The sequence below is a fragment of the Scyliorhinus torazame genome, chromosome 2 (genome assembly GCF_047496885.1).
Source record: "Scyliorhinus torazame isolate Kashiwa2021f chromosome 2, sScyTor2.1, whole genome shotgun sequence".
Classification (NCBI taxonomy): Eukaryota; Metazoa; Chordata; class Chondrichthyes; order Carcharhiniformes; family Scyliorhinidae; genus Scyliorhinus; species Scyliorhinus torazame.
The window spans coordinates 99,448,431-99,464,380 of NC_092708.1; the positions used below are offsets into that span (position 1 = coordinate 99,448,431).

General features: G+C 44.1%; 1 protein-coding gene across 8 annotated transcripts in view; it reads left to right on the top strand.

The window, feature by feature from the left end:
* baz2ba (bromodomain adjacent to zinc finger domain, 2Ba) overlaps positions 1-9,989 on the top strand; it is a 603,362-nt gene extending 593,373 nt beyond the window's left edge. For all 8 annotated transcript variants that reach the window (XM_072474620.1, XM_072474664.1, XM_072474673.1 and 5 more), the window contains 3 exons: positions 4,530-4,801; positions 8,263-8,406; positions 8,526-9,989. In XM_072474620.1, coding sequence (XP_072330721.1) covers positions 4,530-4,801; positions 8,263-8,406; positions 8,526-8,679 — 570 coding nt within the window. In that variant the 3' untranslated portion in view covers positions 8,680-9,989. The remainder of the gene's footprint in view (positions 1-4,529; positions 4,802-8,262; positions 8,407-8,525) is intronic.
* The last annotated feature ends 5,961 nt before the right edge of the window (positions 9,990-15,950 follow it).

The following is a 15,950-nucleotide window of genomic DNA, read 5'->3' on the forward strand; positions in this document are numbered from 1 at the left end:
TCACCTCTGCTTCCAGAGCGACGATCCTGTCACTTTGGTCTGTCGAACATTTTTGAGGTCTCAATAATAATAATAATAGTGGGAGGATACCCACGCAGACACAGGGAGAGCGTGCAGACTCCGCACAGACAGTCACCTAAGCCGGGAATCAAACCCAGGTCTCTGGCGCTGTGAAGCAACAGTGCTAACCACTGTGCCTTGAATCGTCGTCTCCTGCACCTCCAATTTCTTTCCCAGTCATTCGATCGTCTTTTGTAGGGAGACCATCACCTCCGTCACCACCACTTTCACCGCCACCTGGATCTCGATTCCAATCACTTCCTTCATGGCGGCCAGCTCCTTCTTTAGGAAGGTCCTCCATCCGTTTCCTGGTGGCGAGGGGGAGGCTAATGCTCGGGTCGATGGCCTCCCCCTCTCTTGGGCAGCTGGGGCCTCGTGGGTCCGCCGGTTCATCTGCTAGTTGTTCGTGGCCCTTTCTGCCACTTCTGCCATCTCTCTGGCCTCTTGAGCTCCGGTTCGCTGGCATTTTTTACCTGTTGTTCCTTTTCCTCCATTGAGGTTGTTTTGTTATTGGTTTTTCGGGCAAAATTCGTCTATAAGTATCTTTTTTGGTCCTGGTTGAGAGGAGAGCCACCTGATGTACGTCCGCTCAGCACATCACTGTCACCGGATGTTTTTTTAAAACCATGTTGACATATTCTAATCATACTATGCTTTTCTAAGTGCATTGTTAAGACTTCCTTAACAGTAGATTCCAGCATTTCCCTGATGGCTGATATCTGGTTAACTGACCTCCTGTTCCCCTCTCCCCTTCCTTGAATAGCAGAATAGCATTCCTTTAAATACATTTGCAATAACAATATTACATTTGCAGTTCAAGTGGATGTTGTGTTACGTGTCCAACATTGCATTTAGAATAATTAAATACTCTGCATTTTTAAAATCTCATTGTTGGGATATAGGTGCTGTTGGCAAGACTTGCATTTATTATTCATTCCTAGTTCCCTTTGAAAGTTGGCAGTGACCTCCTCCTTAAATAAAAAGTGTGCAAGGAAGCAGGTCCACAGGTCATTGAAAGGGGCAACACAGGTGGAGAAGGTAGTCAAGAAGGCATACGGCATGCTTGCCTTCATTAGCCGGGGCATTGAGTATAAGAATTGGCAAGTCATGTTGCAGCTGTATAGAACCTTAGTTAGGCCACACTTGGAGTATAGTGTTCAATTCTGGTCGCCACACTACCAGAAGGATGTGGAGGCTTTAGAGAGGGTGCAGAAGAGATTTACCAGAATGTTGCCTGGTATGGAGGGCATTAGCTATGAGGAGAGGTTGAATAAACTCGGTTTGTTCTCACTGGAATGAAGGAGGTTGAGGGGCGACCTGATAGAGATATACAAAATTATGAGGGGCATAGACAGAGTGGATAGTCAGAGGCTTTTCCCCAGGGTAGAGGGGTCAATTACTAGGGGGCATAGGTTTAAGGTGAGAGGGGCAAGGTTTAGAGTAGATGTACGAGGCAAGTTTTTTACGCAGAGGGTAGTGGGTGCCTGGAACTCACTACCGGAGGAGGTAGTGGAAGCAGGGACGATAGGGACATTTAAGGGGCATCTTGACAAATATATGAATAGGATGGGAATAGAAGGATACGGACCCAGGAAGTGTAGAAGATTGTAGTTTAGTCGGGCAGTATGGTCGGCACGGGCTTGGAGGGCCGAAGGGCCTGTTCCTGTGCTGTACATTTCTTTGTTCTTTGTTCTTTGTATTGAATTAGCCATCTGCTTAACAGAAATGTAAGTGTAAGCATCGTAGTACAAAACAGGTAGAAATATAGAAATCTGTTGTACTAGTTGTTATGTTCTCTATTCTGCTTTACCTGGATGGCTTAGATGTATAGTGTTGAATAACGAACATAAAGCTTTGTTAACGAACAAAACTATAAATTTATTACACTACTAAGATTCGTTCACATTCCTAAAGTAGAAGGTTATTGTATAAAACTAAACTATCTCTAACTTGCAGAACTCTCAAGCTCTCTATGCCTGACTATTTTATCCCACTTTCTTCTAACTCTCAACTCCTAATCATCTAATTATCTTCTAATTCCCTAGTCATATGATATATATGACTGTTCTGTGGTTCCCTCTAGTGGTATGAATCATTATCATTAACTTGTTAACTCTTTACATTCCAGTCAATATACATATCATTACACTGGTTGTCACAGGATATTTAATGCAAGTAATGATGGTTCTGAGATCATATTTTTCTTTACATTTCTTGGTGATAGATCCAATATATCTATTTTTTAAATTACAATTTGATTTGTAAAACAGTATGAATCGGGATTATATCCATGATAGAATATGTTATGGATCATAGAACAGAAAATCTGACTGGACAAGATCATAGGTCCACAGTCCTGGTGTCCCAGTAATTATATTCCACACTATGTTCTTTTTCCAGATTCATGCCCAATTTTAGCTAGAAGAGATCTAAATTACTTGTTTCTACACCCTCCCTTGTAAACTATTCCACACTACCATCATTGGAGTAGTATTCCATACATTCACCTGAATACACTTTTTCCCCAACATATTTTCACATGCCCTTGTTCTACTCTTTCATGGCAATACAAATAGTGCTGACTGGTCCTCTACATCCTGGAGCCTTACTAATTTGAAAACTTTATCCTTCAGCTTCCTTCTTTCCAATGAGGATTATTGCATTCTTTGAGCCCAACCGCATATCTGATTTTATTGAATCATTTTAGCATGGTAAGAGCTGGGACAGCAAGGTCGCTCAGTGGTTAGCACTGCTGCCTCACGGCACCAAGGACCCGGATTTGAACCCAGCCCTGGGTCACTGTCCGTGTGGAGTTTACACATTCTCCCTGTGTCTGCGTGGATCTCACCCACACAAACCCAAAGATGTGGAGGGTGGGTAAGTTGGCCACGCTAAATTGCTCCTTAATTGGAAAAAGGAGAATTGGATACTCCAAATTTATAATTAAAAAAACATCATTATAGCTTTCCTCTCTTTTTTTCTAGTTCAGCTCCATTCCTTCAGTATTGCAGATTACAGAACTGTGTTTAAGTGGGCCTGATCAAAACGCCATTCCCGTACCGGCCTCCCCGAACAGGTGCCAGAATGTGGCGACTAGGGGCTTTTCACAGTAACTTAATTGAAGCCTACTTGTGACAATAAGCAATTATTATTATTATTATTTTAATAAGATTACTTTGCATAAATAAGAAATGGAATGCAGATAAACAACCAAACATCCAGTTAGCTTTTTAAAAAGAGTCAGACATTGATGTTTATTGGTCAGTATATTCCTATTTATTCTGCAATCCATTTGTCTGTTCTATATCGCTACATTCATGACTTTGCATTAAATCACAGCTGCCAGTTGTCCATCCACTTCCTCGCAAAGCCTCTTGTTCTATTGTTGTTTTTCCTCAACACCCCTGTATTAACCACTCCCTGCTATTTTTATGTAATCTGCCAACTTTGAAATGAAGCTATGATTATCCTCTTCCTAGGTCATTTATGAAAATGTTGAAATGTTAAGTGCACTACGGAGCTTACCTGAGCTTACCTGACTGGCACACTTTCTATCCAGAATACGTTTTGTTCACACACTCTGTTAACCACAAAATCTCTCTCAGCAATACTATGTCTTCCAATTTACAAATAAAGTGTAATAAGAACATAAGAAATAGGAGCAGAAGTAGGCCATTCGGCCCCTCACGTCTGCTCTGCCGTTCAGCAAGATCTTGCTGATCTAATTTTGGCCTCAACTCTGTTCCCAGGAATCTGTCTCAACCTTGAATACATGCAGTGACCCAGTCTTCACAGCTCTCTGGGGTAGAGAATTCGAGTTCATGGCCCTCTGAGAGAAAAGGTTTCTCCTCATCCTTGTCTTAAACGAGTGGCCTCCTATTCTGAAACAGCAGCTCTAGATTCCCCAACAAGGAAAAATATTCTCTCAGCCTCTACCCTATCATCCTCCTCAGAATAAAATCATTGTACGTTCTTCTAAACTGCAATGTGTATCGACCCAACCTGCTCAACCTTTCCTTGTAAAACAATTCCTCATTATTATTGTATCTTACAAAGAGTCTTGCTAATGTCCAAGAACATTACATTTATTATTTGGTTTATCTCACTAAGCTCTCCACTAACTTAGCTTTGATAAATTAATCTAGAATTTTCCTCCATACTGATGAAGCAACAATTCCTGAACATGTATATTAAATATGATGATATTGAGTATTGATCAATTTCTCACTCCTGCATTATTGAATGCAAAGCAGGTAGTTTACAGGTTACTTTCTTCAATGGATGGAATTTCCAAGATGTGCTGGCAAAGGGCAAGCTTCCTCACTGATTGTATGTAGTCTGATCTTTCAAAAGTTCTACATTTGGTAATAAACTTATGCAGCAAGAAAAACATTGTAAAATTTTAGAGAGAAAATTTGTGATTTTTGCTACTCTAATTCCTCTCTCTCTCCAATATTTCCTTTTGATAGGCAAGTGGTCAGTCTCCACGTAGTAAAAAATTCCTAAATCGCCCAAGGAAGAATTTTGAACAGAAGAAGGGCAGGAGGTTATCTGGAGCTGGTGTTAGTGATGAAGAGGAGACGGCTAGTACAAGTAGTACCCCAAAGAAGGGAGGTAAAGAGTCCAAAAAACGAAAAGTGGATGACAGCCCATCTATGAACTCACCCAGGCTAGAGGGACCATCACCTACCAAGAAGTGGAAAACCATAAAAGAGAGTAGCAAGGATTTGGCTATGTGCAGGTATGAATTCAACATTCAAATGTATAGACCCCAGTCCAACGCCGGCGTCTCCAGATCATTTCTCACTCAAGGTGCTGATGAGAACCTTTCTGGAAGATATGGTTTGGCAAAACATTAATCATGAATTTTAGAAAAAGGTTGCGCTATGAAGAAAACAATTAACTTGCTGAGCAAAAATAAAGCAATGTCAAAAAATAAATTGATGAGGTAAAAAAAATAATTAAAATGACCATTAGTCGGTGGCGCAGTGGTTAGCACTGCTGCCTCACAGCGCCAAGGACCTGGGTTCGATCTCGACCCTGAGTCACTGTCCATGTGGAGTTTGCACATTCTCCCCGTGTCAGCGCGGGTCTCATTCCCACAACCCAAAAAGATGTGCAGGGTAGGTGGATTGGCCACGCTAAATTGACTCTTAATTGGAAAAACATAATTGGGCACCTTTTTTTTTTAATAAAAAAAAAAGTAATTTAAAAATGACCACTAGAGTGTGAGAGGATCCATGTATGGTACATACCCAGGCTCAGTATGCTCGCTCACCCTCGGGCATTGTGAGAGTGGTGAGAAAATGTGTTGGTGTATGGGGGTGCAGTGAGTAAGAGAGTGAGGCAGACGCGTGCTCTCTCTACTCTAGCGCGCTCTCTCTACTCTAGCGCGCTCTCTCTACTCTAGCGCGCTCTCTCTACTCCTGCGCGCTCTCTCTACTCTAGCGCGCTCTCTCTACTCTAGCGCGCTCTCTCTACTCTAGCGCGCTCTCTCTACTCTAGCGCGCTCTCTCTACTCTAGCGCGCTCTCTCTACTCTAGCGCGCTCTCTCTACTCTAGCGCGCTCTCTCTACTCTAGCGCGCTCTCTCTACTCTAGCGCGCTCTCTCTCTACTCTAGCGCGCTCTCTCTCTACTCTAGCGCGCTCTCTCTCTACTCGAGCGCGCCATCCTAAAAATTCAGGCCTTGGTCATTCACTATTCAGAAAAAGTGGATAATTCAATGTATTCTTCTATGAGCAACATTGGCAAGGCCACTATTTGTTGCTCATCCCTAATTGCCCCTGAACGAAGTGACTTGCTAGGCAGTTGAGAGTCAGCCATCATGCTGTGGCTCTGGCATTACATATAGGGCAGACCAGGTAAGGATGATTCTTAAAATACATTAGTAACCTGATGGGTTTTTACAACAATTGATATTTTCATGCTCATTACGGAGACCAGCTTTCAATTCCAGATTATATTAATTGTATTTAAATTTCACCAGCTGCCGTTGTGGGATTTGGACCATAAATTATAAGCCTGGGTTTCTGGATTGCTAGTCCAATGGTATTAGCACTATACCATTGTCTCCGCTTAAACCAGTGAGGTCCATAGATTTTCCCTTTTAGTTAGCCTGTCCAAATGTCCTTTTGCAACTTTCTGCTCCCATTCACACAATTATCTGTGTTTCTTAACTTACTGTCAACTGCAAACTTGAAAATACAACTCTCGGTTCAGTAACCGGGACGATTTAAACAATTTACAAGAAAGAATGAGGAGAGGCAATGTAAACTAAATAGTACAATTTTAAAGAGATGCAGAAAAGAGAAACCTAGGGTTTCACATAAGGAAATCTTTGAAGATGATAGAGCAGATATAGATGTTAAGGCATTTGGGATCCTGGGCTTTATAAATGATGGCAGAGTTCAAAAGCAATGAAGTTAGGCTAATCATTATAAATCACGTTGACTTATTGCGTCCAATTCTGGGCAACACACTTTAGAACAGATGAGACCTCGGAGATTTACAACAAGAGGTGAGGGACTTCAGTTAAGTGGAGAAACTAGGCGATGTTGGGATTGTTCTACTTGAAGGTCATGAGGAGATTTAATAAAATGCTCAAAGTTTCGAAGGGTTTTGATAGAGGAAAGAAACAGTTTCCAATGACAAGAGGATTGGAACCAAAGAACACAGATTTAAGGTAATTGGCAAAAGAACTGTGCATGGCAGTGAGACCAACCAACCTCTATACTTAATCTATGATTACCTGATCTTCACAAATCCATGCAGATACTTCTGCACATACTCTGTCAGATTGTATCTGATGGATTTAAATAACTTCCCAATAGTTGATCATTTTTCCCTTTGTGTCTCAAATAATGGAACAACATATGCAATTTTCCAAAACAAATGCATAATGCTTGAATCTAGTTTATTTGGAAAATTATGACCAATATACCTGTAATTTCATCACCTATTTATTTTAATATCCTGAGGTGGAAAGCAGCAGATCCTGGGGATTTGTAAATCTTAAATACTGTTATTTTCTGTCCTTTTCTTTTAAAAAAAACTTGTTGAATCTAATTATGTTCATCCCCTTGTCTTTTTGTTAGCTTGCTTTATACTGCTGGTGTCTTGTCCTCTTCCTCCATAGTGGGAATTGATACAAAGTACTGATTTAATAAGCTTTTGATTTTCTTATTATCTATTATATTCCCTCCTGCATCCATTTTGAATTGGCTCGCATTCCCTTTACCACTATTTCTTAATATATTTATAACAGCTCTTGTTGTTAGCTTTGATACCTCTTGAAAGATTTCAAAAGTTGCTTTTTTCACCACTTATTACTTCTTTGTATCCTTTTTTGTATTGTAGCTTTTCCCAGTTATTCCATTACCCTTGCTTTTGTCCCTTAAATTATTTGTTGACCATGGTTTATTTAACTACACAAGTGGAACTTTTGGGGAGAGAAACTGATTTGACATCATATCAGATATTATGTTGAATACATCCCACTCTTCGTAAATTTATCCATAACAACTCCGCCCAATTTGCTGCAGTTTGTTTTGCTTATCCCTCAAGACGGTTCGCTTAAATTTAAAACCTTGGGTTCTAACTCTCAGTGCTGCCTCTCAAATGTAATATCAAATTCACTCACTTTACGGTCATTATTTGGAAGATGCTGCCTTACGATCAGATTGCGAACTGTTTTATTACTCATCACTAAAACAGTATGGCCTTTTCCCTTGCTCATTCTAAACATATTGGTGCAGAAAATGGTCCCGAATATATTCTCAAAATTCATTGTATTTATCATAGAAGAATCATAGATTACTACAGTGCAAAAGGAGGCCATTTGACCCATCAAGTCAGCACCGACCCTCTGAAAGAGCACCCTACTTATCCCCGTAACCCAGTAACCCCACCTAATCTTTTGGACACTAAGGAGCAATTTAGCATGGCCAATCCATCTAACCTGCACATCTTTGGACTGTGAGAGGAAACCTGAGCACCCAGAGGAAACCCACAAAGACACGGGGAGAACATGCAAACTCTGCACAGCCACATGAGGCTGGAATTTAACCCGGGTCCCTGGCACTGTGAGGCAGCAGTGCCAACCACTGTGCCACCCCTTTGACTGCTTTTTCCAGTCTGACATTCCAGGCATTATTGTGTCAGCATCTCATTGAAGTTAAGGACCATTACTTTCTTTTAAACAGCATTATGTTATCAGAGCTGGAAACCCATGAGGATGCTTGGCCCTTCTTACTCCCTGTGAATTCCAAACTGGTACCGGGATACCGAAAGGTTATAAAGAAACCCATGGACTTTTCTACCATTCGAGAAAAACTCAGCAATGGACTGTAAGTATCTGTACATTTTTTCAACAACTTTTTCATCAGTCATATTTGAAATCGAAGTAATACAGAGTTATCTTCCTTTTGGCACTATTACTGATTCCTAAATACACATTCTTTCCTAGATACCCAAATGCTGAAGTATTTGCTGTGGATGCGAGAGTAGTTTTTGACAACTGTGAAACATTTAATGAAGATGATTCAGACATTGGCAGAGCTGGTCACAACATGAGGAGATTTTTTGAGAAACGGTGGGCTGAGCTATTTAAGGGAAGCTAAACCAATCAAAATACACATGAAAGGCTTTGGGACCAGCAGTCTGAAATACTGGTATCTTCATATCTATGGGGAAGTGCAAAATAATTTGCACAAAGCAACAGATACTTCACATCACTTCTTAAAATGTGGAAATGCCAGCCAAGGATTATTCTAGAAGAAAAGGTTCGCTCCTTTGGAAACCATAGCTCTTGAACTAAGGCAATGTTTTACGGACAGCTTCGGTAGAACAGGGAAGCACACCCAAAGAGTTCGTGGCATGGGGTGGTCCTAGTGCAATAGCAACTAATATTTCAAAACGCACTGAATTAATATACAACCACCAGAGCTGTAATGGGGGACTGGAAATCCTCTCCCCCTTGTAAAAAAATACATGGAAGTAAATGGAAAAAATCTTGAATTTTTTTTGTAGCTTATATTTTAGTGAATGTATTTAATTTTTGTTAATTTATGAATAAAATGTCAAATCTTCATTTTCTATGAAAAGGAAGAGGCCGCAAAATTGCTTTAAATCTTCAAGGAAATAAAACAACGAATGTTTTTGAATAATAAAACAAAGCCAATTGATAACTGTTTACACTGTTCTGTCCGAGAAGGGCACTGGAGAACCTGTTGTTACTGTAGACATAAATTTATAGATCTGCTTATCAATGCACCACCTACTTAGTCTCAAAGTGAATTCGAGAACAGTGGATCATCAAAGAAACATCTGTATATAATTGTTCATTAATGTTAATATTAATTAAGTCTTGTTCAAATATGTATGATGTGTACATATTGTTTGCAGGCATTGAATATTGTTATGCCTTAGAATAACCGTAGCATTTTATTTTAGTCTTAAAATGATTATACGTATATGGCTTGTACATATCCTCTACAAACACTGTGGATTCTCCTAAAGTTGGGTAGTGCCTGCCTTTAAAACAGGGTGTAGGGGATATTAGGTTTTCCATTTTCTATTTTTGTTATATAATTTTTGAGCCACTGTGGTCTCAAATTCCAATATAATCATTTGTATCCATACAATAAATTACAATTTCCTATACACAGTATTTTTCATAATGCATTTCCCTCCATCTGCCTTGCCACGGACCCTGGTACACAATGGCTCTTTGTAACCACTGTGTTTAACCATTGTGTGAGTTGCAGTGGCCTGTTGGAGGCAGCTCAGATCAGAGATTTTTGTACCTGAGTCAAAGTACTTGAAGTTATTTTATTTAAATATGTTGTGAAAAAAGGGTAGTTTTCTTTCTTAGGAACATTATTTTTCACTAGTATGTGTGGCACGGACATAATAAAGGGGTGTTTTCCAATTCTGTTTTCCATTTGTTTTGATTTCTACAATCTATACATTTGAGCTGTTCTATTTTGCATTATTGTGTGTCAGTTGTGAATAATTTTGTAAACTTAACGTTCGATATAGATCTGGTTTTCTAAGCTGTGTATGAAAATGTTTTTAGTCTGTTTTGGCTGCTGAGGAGCTGTACCATGGATCATTAGAACGTTTGGTCAAACTGATACTTAACTTACTAAAGTAATATTAGACCATTTTAACAGCTGTTAAACTAGCTATATTGAATGTGGCCCTCTTTGCCAAGAACATGATTGTCGCTAACTTTTTTTGACATGTTAGAAATTAATTACTAAAAATTGGGATAATACTGAGAACATTGAAATTAGAATCAATGCTTGAATATTGGAAGAACCTACAATAGAAATACTTTAAACTTGGGAATAATGACTTGCATGTATATATAGTAATGCATTTTACTGCAGATGTTCAAAATACAATTTCCAGTGATACTAAATCATATTCTAAAACCAGGGATGGGGAATGAAGCAGAGTGAGAGGAATATCTGGGCCAAATGGAAATTGGAGTGGAAAGTCAAAGTAAGAACTTGTATTTGTGAAGTGTTTTGCATGACCTTCAGTCATTCCAAGCTGCTTTACAACCAATGAAATATATTTTGAAATAGTCAATTGTAATGTAGAGAAAATAAATTGATAAATAGAGAAATTATTTCCTCTGAGGGACTCGAGAACAAGAGGACATAATAAAATTGGAGTTGGGTCATTCAGGAATGCAATCAGGAAGCACTTTTTCAGACAGAGGACAGATGAAATCTGGAATTCTCTGGAATGCTGATAAAACGAAGGTAAGAAAGCAAGCTGTGTGGATGATGCAGAGAGTCTGCAAAGGTATTTAGATAGTTTAACTGCATGGGTAAAAATTTGGCAGAGGGAGCATGCCGTGGGAAAATGTGAACTTGAATACTTTGGCAGGAAGAATAGAAAACAGAATACTATTTAAATCAAGAGAGACTCCAGAATGCTATGGTAGAGGGGGTTCTGGGTGGCCTTGTTCATGAATTGCAAAATCTTAGCATCCAGGTACAGCAAATAATTAGGAAGGCAAATGGAATGTTGTTGTTTATTGCAAGAGAAATGGAGTATAAAGGTAGCAAAGACCACACCTAGGGTGAGTGATTTCTCACCCCCACTTTTAACAGACTTGGAAGCTGATGGGGTCGGAAAATTCAACAGGAATTCCCAAAGCGGGACTTTGCACTTCTGTTGGGGAGGTTTGTAGTAGGGATCGGTGTTCCCCAAGGGATGGGGGGGGGGGGGGGGGGGGGGTTCTGTATCCGTAGGCAGGATCCTTTCTTTTTATTTCAGGGTGGACTCATTTAGAGTCTGCCTCACCAGCATAACAAAAATGACAATGTTTTAAATTAAATATTTTACCCTCAAAAGTGCTTGAAAATTTGGTGGGATAGCTGGCGGACTGCCCTGCACTTATCCCACCCAACGGAACACTTTGAAAAAATAATCATAAAATTCTGCTCCCGGTGTATTGTATCCAATCTTTGTCTCCTTAAGGAGGGAAATACTTGCATTTAAAGAAATTCAAATATTCACTAGGCTGATAACTGGAATGAAGGGATCGTCTAATTAGGAAAGGTTAAGCACATCGGGCCTACACTCATTGGCAGAATGAAAGGTGATCTTAGTAAATTTATAAGATTTTGGCGGGGCTTGATTGGTGCCGAGAGAATGTTTTCCCTCATCGGGAAATGTAGAAGTCGAGAGCACAGTTTCAAAAAAAGACTGAGCTGAGAAATTTCTTCTCTCGTACGGATGTTAATTTTCAGGATACTTGGAGGAAAGGTGTGCGAGAGGAGCCGGGGCCGGAGACGTGGAAGCAGCCAGAGAGTCAGCCCCCCCCCCAACGCACAGCAGAATGTAGGCGGCCAAGCAGAAGCGGGCCCCCTCTCCCACGCGCGGCAGCAACGTGGGGCAGGCGGAGCGGCGGCCCGAGCCTCTTTCTCCCCCGGGCGGCAACCACCACGAGGCCGTCGGCGGAACAAAGGGGGACTCCCGGCCCGATGAGAAGCCTTTCTCTCTCTCTCGACCCTGGGTGAGTGAGGAGGAGAAAAAGAAAAGGCGAACTTCCTCTTTTAGGGGGGGAAAAAAACAACTTTGAAAAGTAAACTGTTAAAGGGACAGAAAATTCCTTCTCTCCTTCCAAGTTTTTTTTAAAAACCCTTACCTGAAAAGAGCCTTTATAGAAGGGGGGAAGAAAGGGGGAAAAGAAAAGGGGGGGGGGAATGCCAATAAGGGAGCCAAAGCAGAGGGAGAAAGGGCACCAAAAGCAAATGGGGCAATACGCAAGCTAATCGGTGCACAAAGCGGCGGAATGGAAGCTCGCCACAACAAAAAGAACTGGGCAGACAGGAGCATTTTTCCCTGGGCCAGAGGGGAACTGGAAGGCAGCCTTTGCCAAGGCGCTGAGGGAACACCAGTGGGAAAGCAAGGCAGGGACCAAAGCAGACATAGAAGCCGCAGTACAGGCAGCAATGGCCAAGGCCCTGGCGGAGGTGCAGCTCGCCCTGGGCAGAGCAGAGAAGAAACTGGAAGCCCAAGAGGAGAAACTGGAAGCCCAAGAGGCGACCATCAAGGAGCTGGAAAAATCCGCGACTGACAAGAGCAACTGGATCACGGCCCTGGAGAAGGAGGTGGCGAGACTGGGCACAATGCAGGAAGGGCAGGATGGACGCCCAGGAAAAACGCTCAAGAAGACAAAATGTCAGAATAGTGGGCCTACCAGAGGGGATCGAGGGTAGAAACCCCACGGCCTACGTGGCCGAGATGCTGGGCAACTTAGTGGGGAGGGAAACTCCCCAACCCACCAGAAATGGACAGAGCACGCCGGTCGCTGCGCCCGAAGCCCAGGGCGGGGGAACACCCGACGGCAGTTATAGCTAAACTGCACCGGTACAAAGACAGGGAAACAATCCTGCGCTGGGCCAGGCAAAACAGAACTTGCAAATGGGAAGGACACTTCATTAGAGTTTACAAGGACATTGGGGCAGACCTCACCAGGAGACGGGCCGAATTCAATAGAGCGAAAGTAGCCCTTCACAAGAACAATGTGCGCTTTGGTATGCTGTACCCAGCGAAACTCTGGGTCACATACCAAGAAAGAGAGTATTTCTTTACAGCCCCTGCTGACACAAACTAGTTTATCGAGGAACACGGGCTGGAAAACCTACAGCGAGGGTAGAAATACGGGGCCCCTGGCAAGGGGCAACAACACGCCGACGGGAGGGGTGAGGCAACGCCAGGACCCCCCACCATGGCGAGCGCACCCTGAACAAAAAGCAAACCACTACCCGAGGGACTGCCACTGTGGGAGACCAGGCCCCAGCACGAGGGTACGAGAATAGCGGAGAAGGGAGAGCAAATGAGGGGAGCGCAGGGTAGGATGGGGGAAGAGCGGGCAGAAAAACGCAGAGTCTGGGCAGGGGAGAAACGAGACAGTAACTCCCGAGAAGGGGGTCACCACACTAGCAAGAAAGCTAGCACCGGGGGCATGCAAAAAAGCAGGGCCGCAGCGCGCCCCCTAAAGGGGGGACGGCGCCAGGCAGAGGGGGGGGACCACTCAACAGAGACGGGAGAGCAAACGGGGATAGGAGCAGGGAAAGAGGGACAAAGGAGGGATATACGGGGGAGGAAAGGGAGGGACCGGGGTGGGGGGGGGGGCACAGGAAGGGAGGGAACAGGGGGCGGAACACAGGGACGGAGGGACAAACAAGGCTAGAATAGGAACAGCAATAGGGCTACAAAGTGCCACAATCAAGGGCTCGGTACGAGGAATCGCTACGAGCATCCACCCAGTACGTTCTCTGGGCGAAGGGAGACCCCAGAGTGCAGGGGGCTACCCGCGTGGCGGTCGCACAGCGGCGGCCATGCCAGGGGCCCCCTGGACGGAGGGAAACCCCGGAGCGCATGGGTCCAACCGCATGGAGAGAGCAGTGACAGCGGCCATCCTGGACGGTCCCCTAACAAGGGGGAACCCCGGAGGCAAGGGCGCGTCCACCAGGTAAAGATGGTTAATCCCACAGGAGCGAGGGGACAGAAGCCCCCCAGCAGGATAGTCACCTGGAACGTAAGGGGACTCAATGGCCCAGTGAAAAGATCCAGAGTCCTCAACCACCTAAGAAACATTAAGGCAGACATAATCTTCCTCCAAGGCACGCACCTGAGAGAGCAGGACCGACTGCGGGTAAGAAAGGGCTGGGTGGGACAGACCTACCGTTCCTATTACGGGACGAGGGCCAGGGGGGTGGCAATACTGATCAGCAAATGGACGATCTTTAGAGCGACAAAGACTGTTACGGACCCAGGGGGGGGGCGGTACGTCATGGTCAGCGGGACCCTGGATGGGAAACCAGTAGTACTAGTTAACGTGTACGTGCCCAACTGGGACGACACGAGCTTCATCAAGAAGACCATGGCAGAAATCCCTGACATAGCGATGCACCAGCTAATCATGGGGGGGGGGGGGGGGGGGGGACTTCAACTGTGTACAGGACCCAACGACTGACAGATCAAACCCCAAGAGGGGGAAAACCTCAAACATGGCAAGGGAACTCGGTCACTTTATGGAACAGATGGGAGCGGTGGACCCCTGGAGGTTCACCCACCCAGGAGAGAAGGAGTTTTCCTTCTTCTCCCCAGTACACAATGTAGACACCAGAATTGACTTCTTTGTGGTGGGGAAAATGGTGCTTCCGGGGACAGACAAAGTGGAATACTCCGCAATTGTGATATCAGACCACGCTCCACACTACATGGATGTGAGGCTGGAGACGGGCAGGGCCCAAATCCCCACATGGAGGTTGGACGTTGCCCTACTAGCTGACAAGGCCTTCAATGAAAAGATATCTCGGGCCATAGCAGAGTACATGGAGAACAACCAGAACGGGGAGGTCTCACCCTCCACGTTCTGGGAAGCGCTAAGGGCTGTACTAAGAGAGGAAATCATCGCTTTCAAAGCGCGAAGAGATGGGGAGGAAAGGGTGGCTAGGCAGCAGCTGGTCGACTCCATACTGGAGGTAGACCGTAAATACTCCGAGGCCCCGACGTAGAACTCCTGGCGGAGAGGAAAGAGCTACAAAGGAACTTTGATCTGCTCTCCACCAGGAAAGCAGTGCTTCAACTCCGCCAGGCACGTGGGACCCCATACGAACACGGAAACAAAGCCAGCCGCCTGCTGGCACACCAGCTGAGAAAGCAGGCAGCCACCAGAGAAATTGCACAAATCAGGGATACTAGAGGCACATTAGAAACAGAGCCAGAAAAGATCATCAAAGCCTTCAGTGCCTTTTACCAAGGGCTGTACACCTCAGAGCCCCCAATGGGGGAGTCCGGGATGAAATGGTTCCTTGATGGACTGGACATACCAGTCGTGGGGGAGGGTAGAAAACGGGGCCTTGGCTGATACCTAAGAAAGATAAAGACCCAACGGAATGTGGGTCATCCAGACCCATCTCACTGCTGAACGCAGATGCCAAAATACTGGCCAAGATTCTATCCAAAAGGCTAGAGGACTGTGTGCCAGAGGTGGTAGCAAGAGGACCAGATGGGCTTTGTCAAAGGTAGACAGCTTACCTCCAACATTAGGTGCCTGCTGAACGTGATAATGACCCCATCCGGGGAGAGAACACCAGAGGTGATCGTCTCCCTAGATGCAGAAAAGGCCTTAGACTGAGTCGAATGGAAATACCTCATAGAGGTACTGGAGCGGATCGGGCTTGGAACAGGATTCACCTCCTGGGTAAAACCCCTATACAACGCTCCCATGGCGAGCGTACGGACAAACAACACCAACTCCCGATACTTCCAGCTGCACAGGGGCACCAGACAAGGATGTCCACTGTCCCCGCTGCTGTTCGCTCTCGCGATCGAGCCACTAGCAATTGCGCTCAGC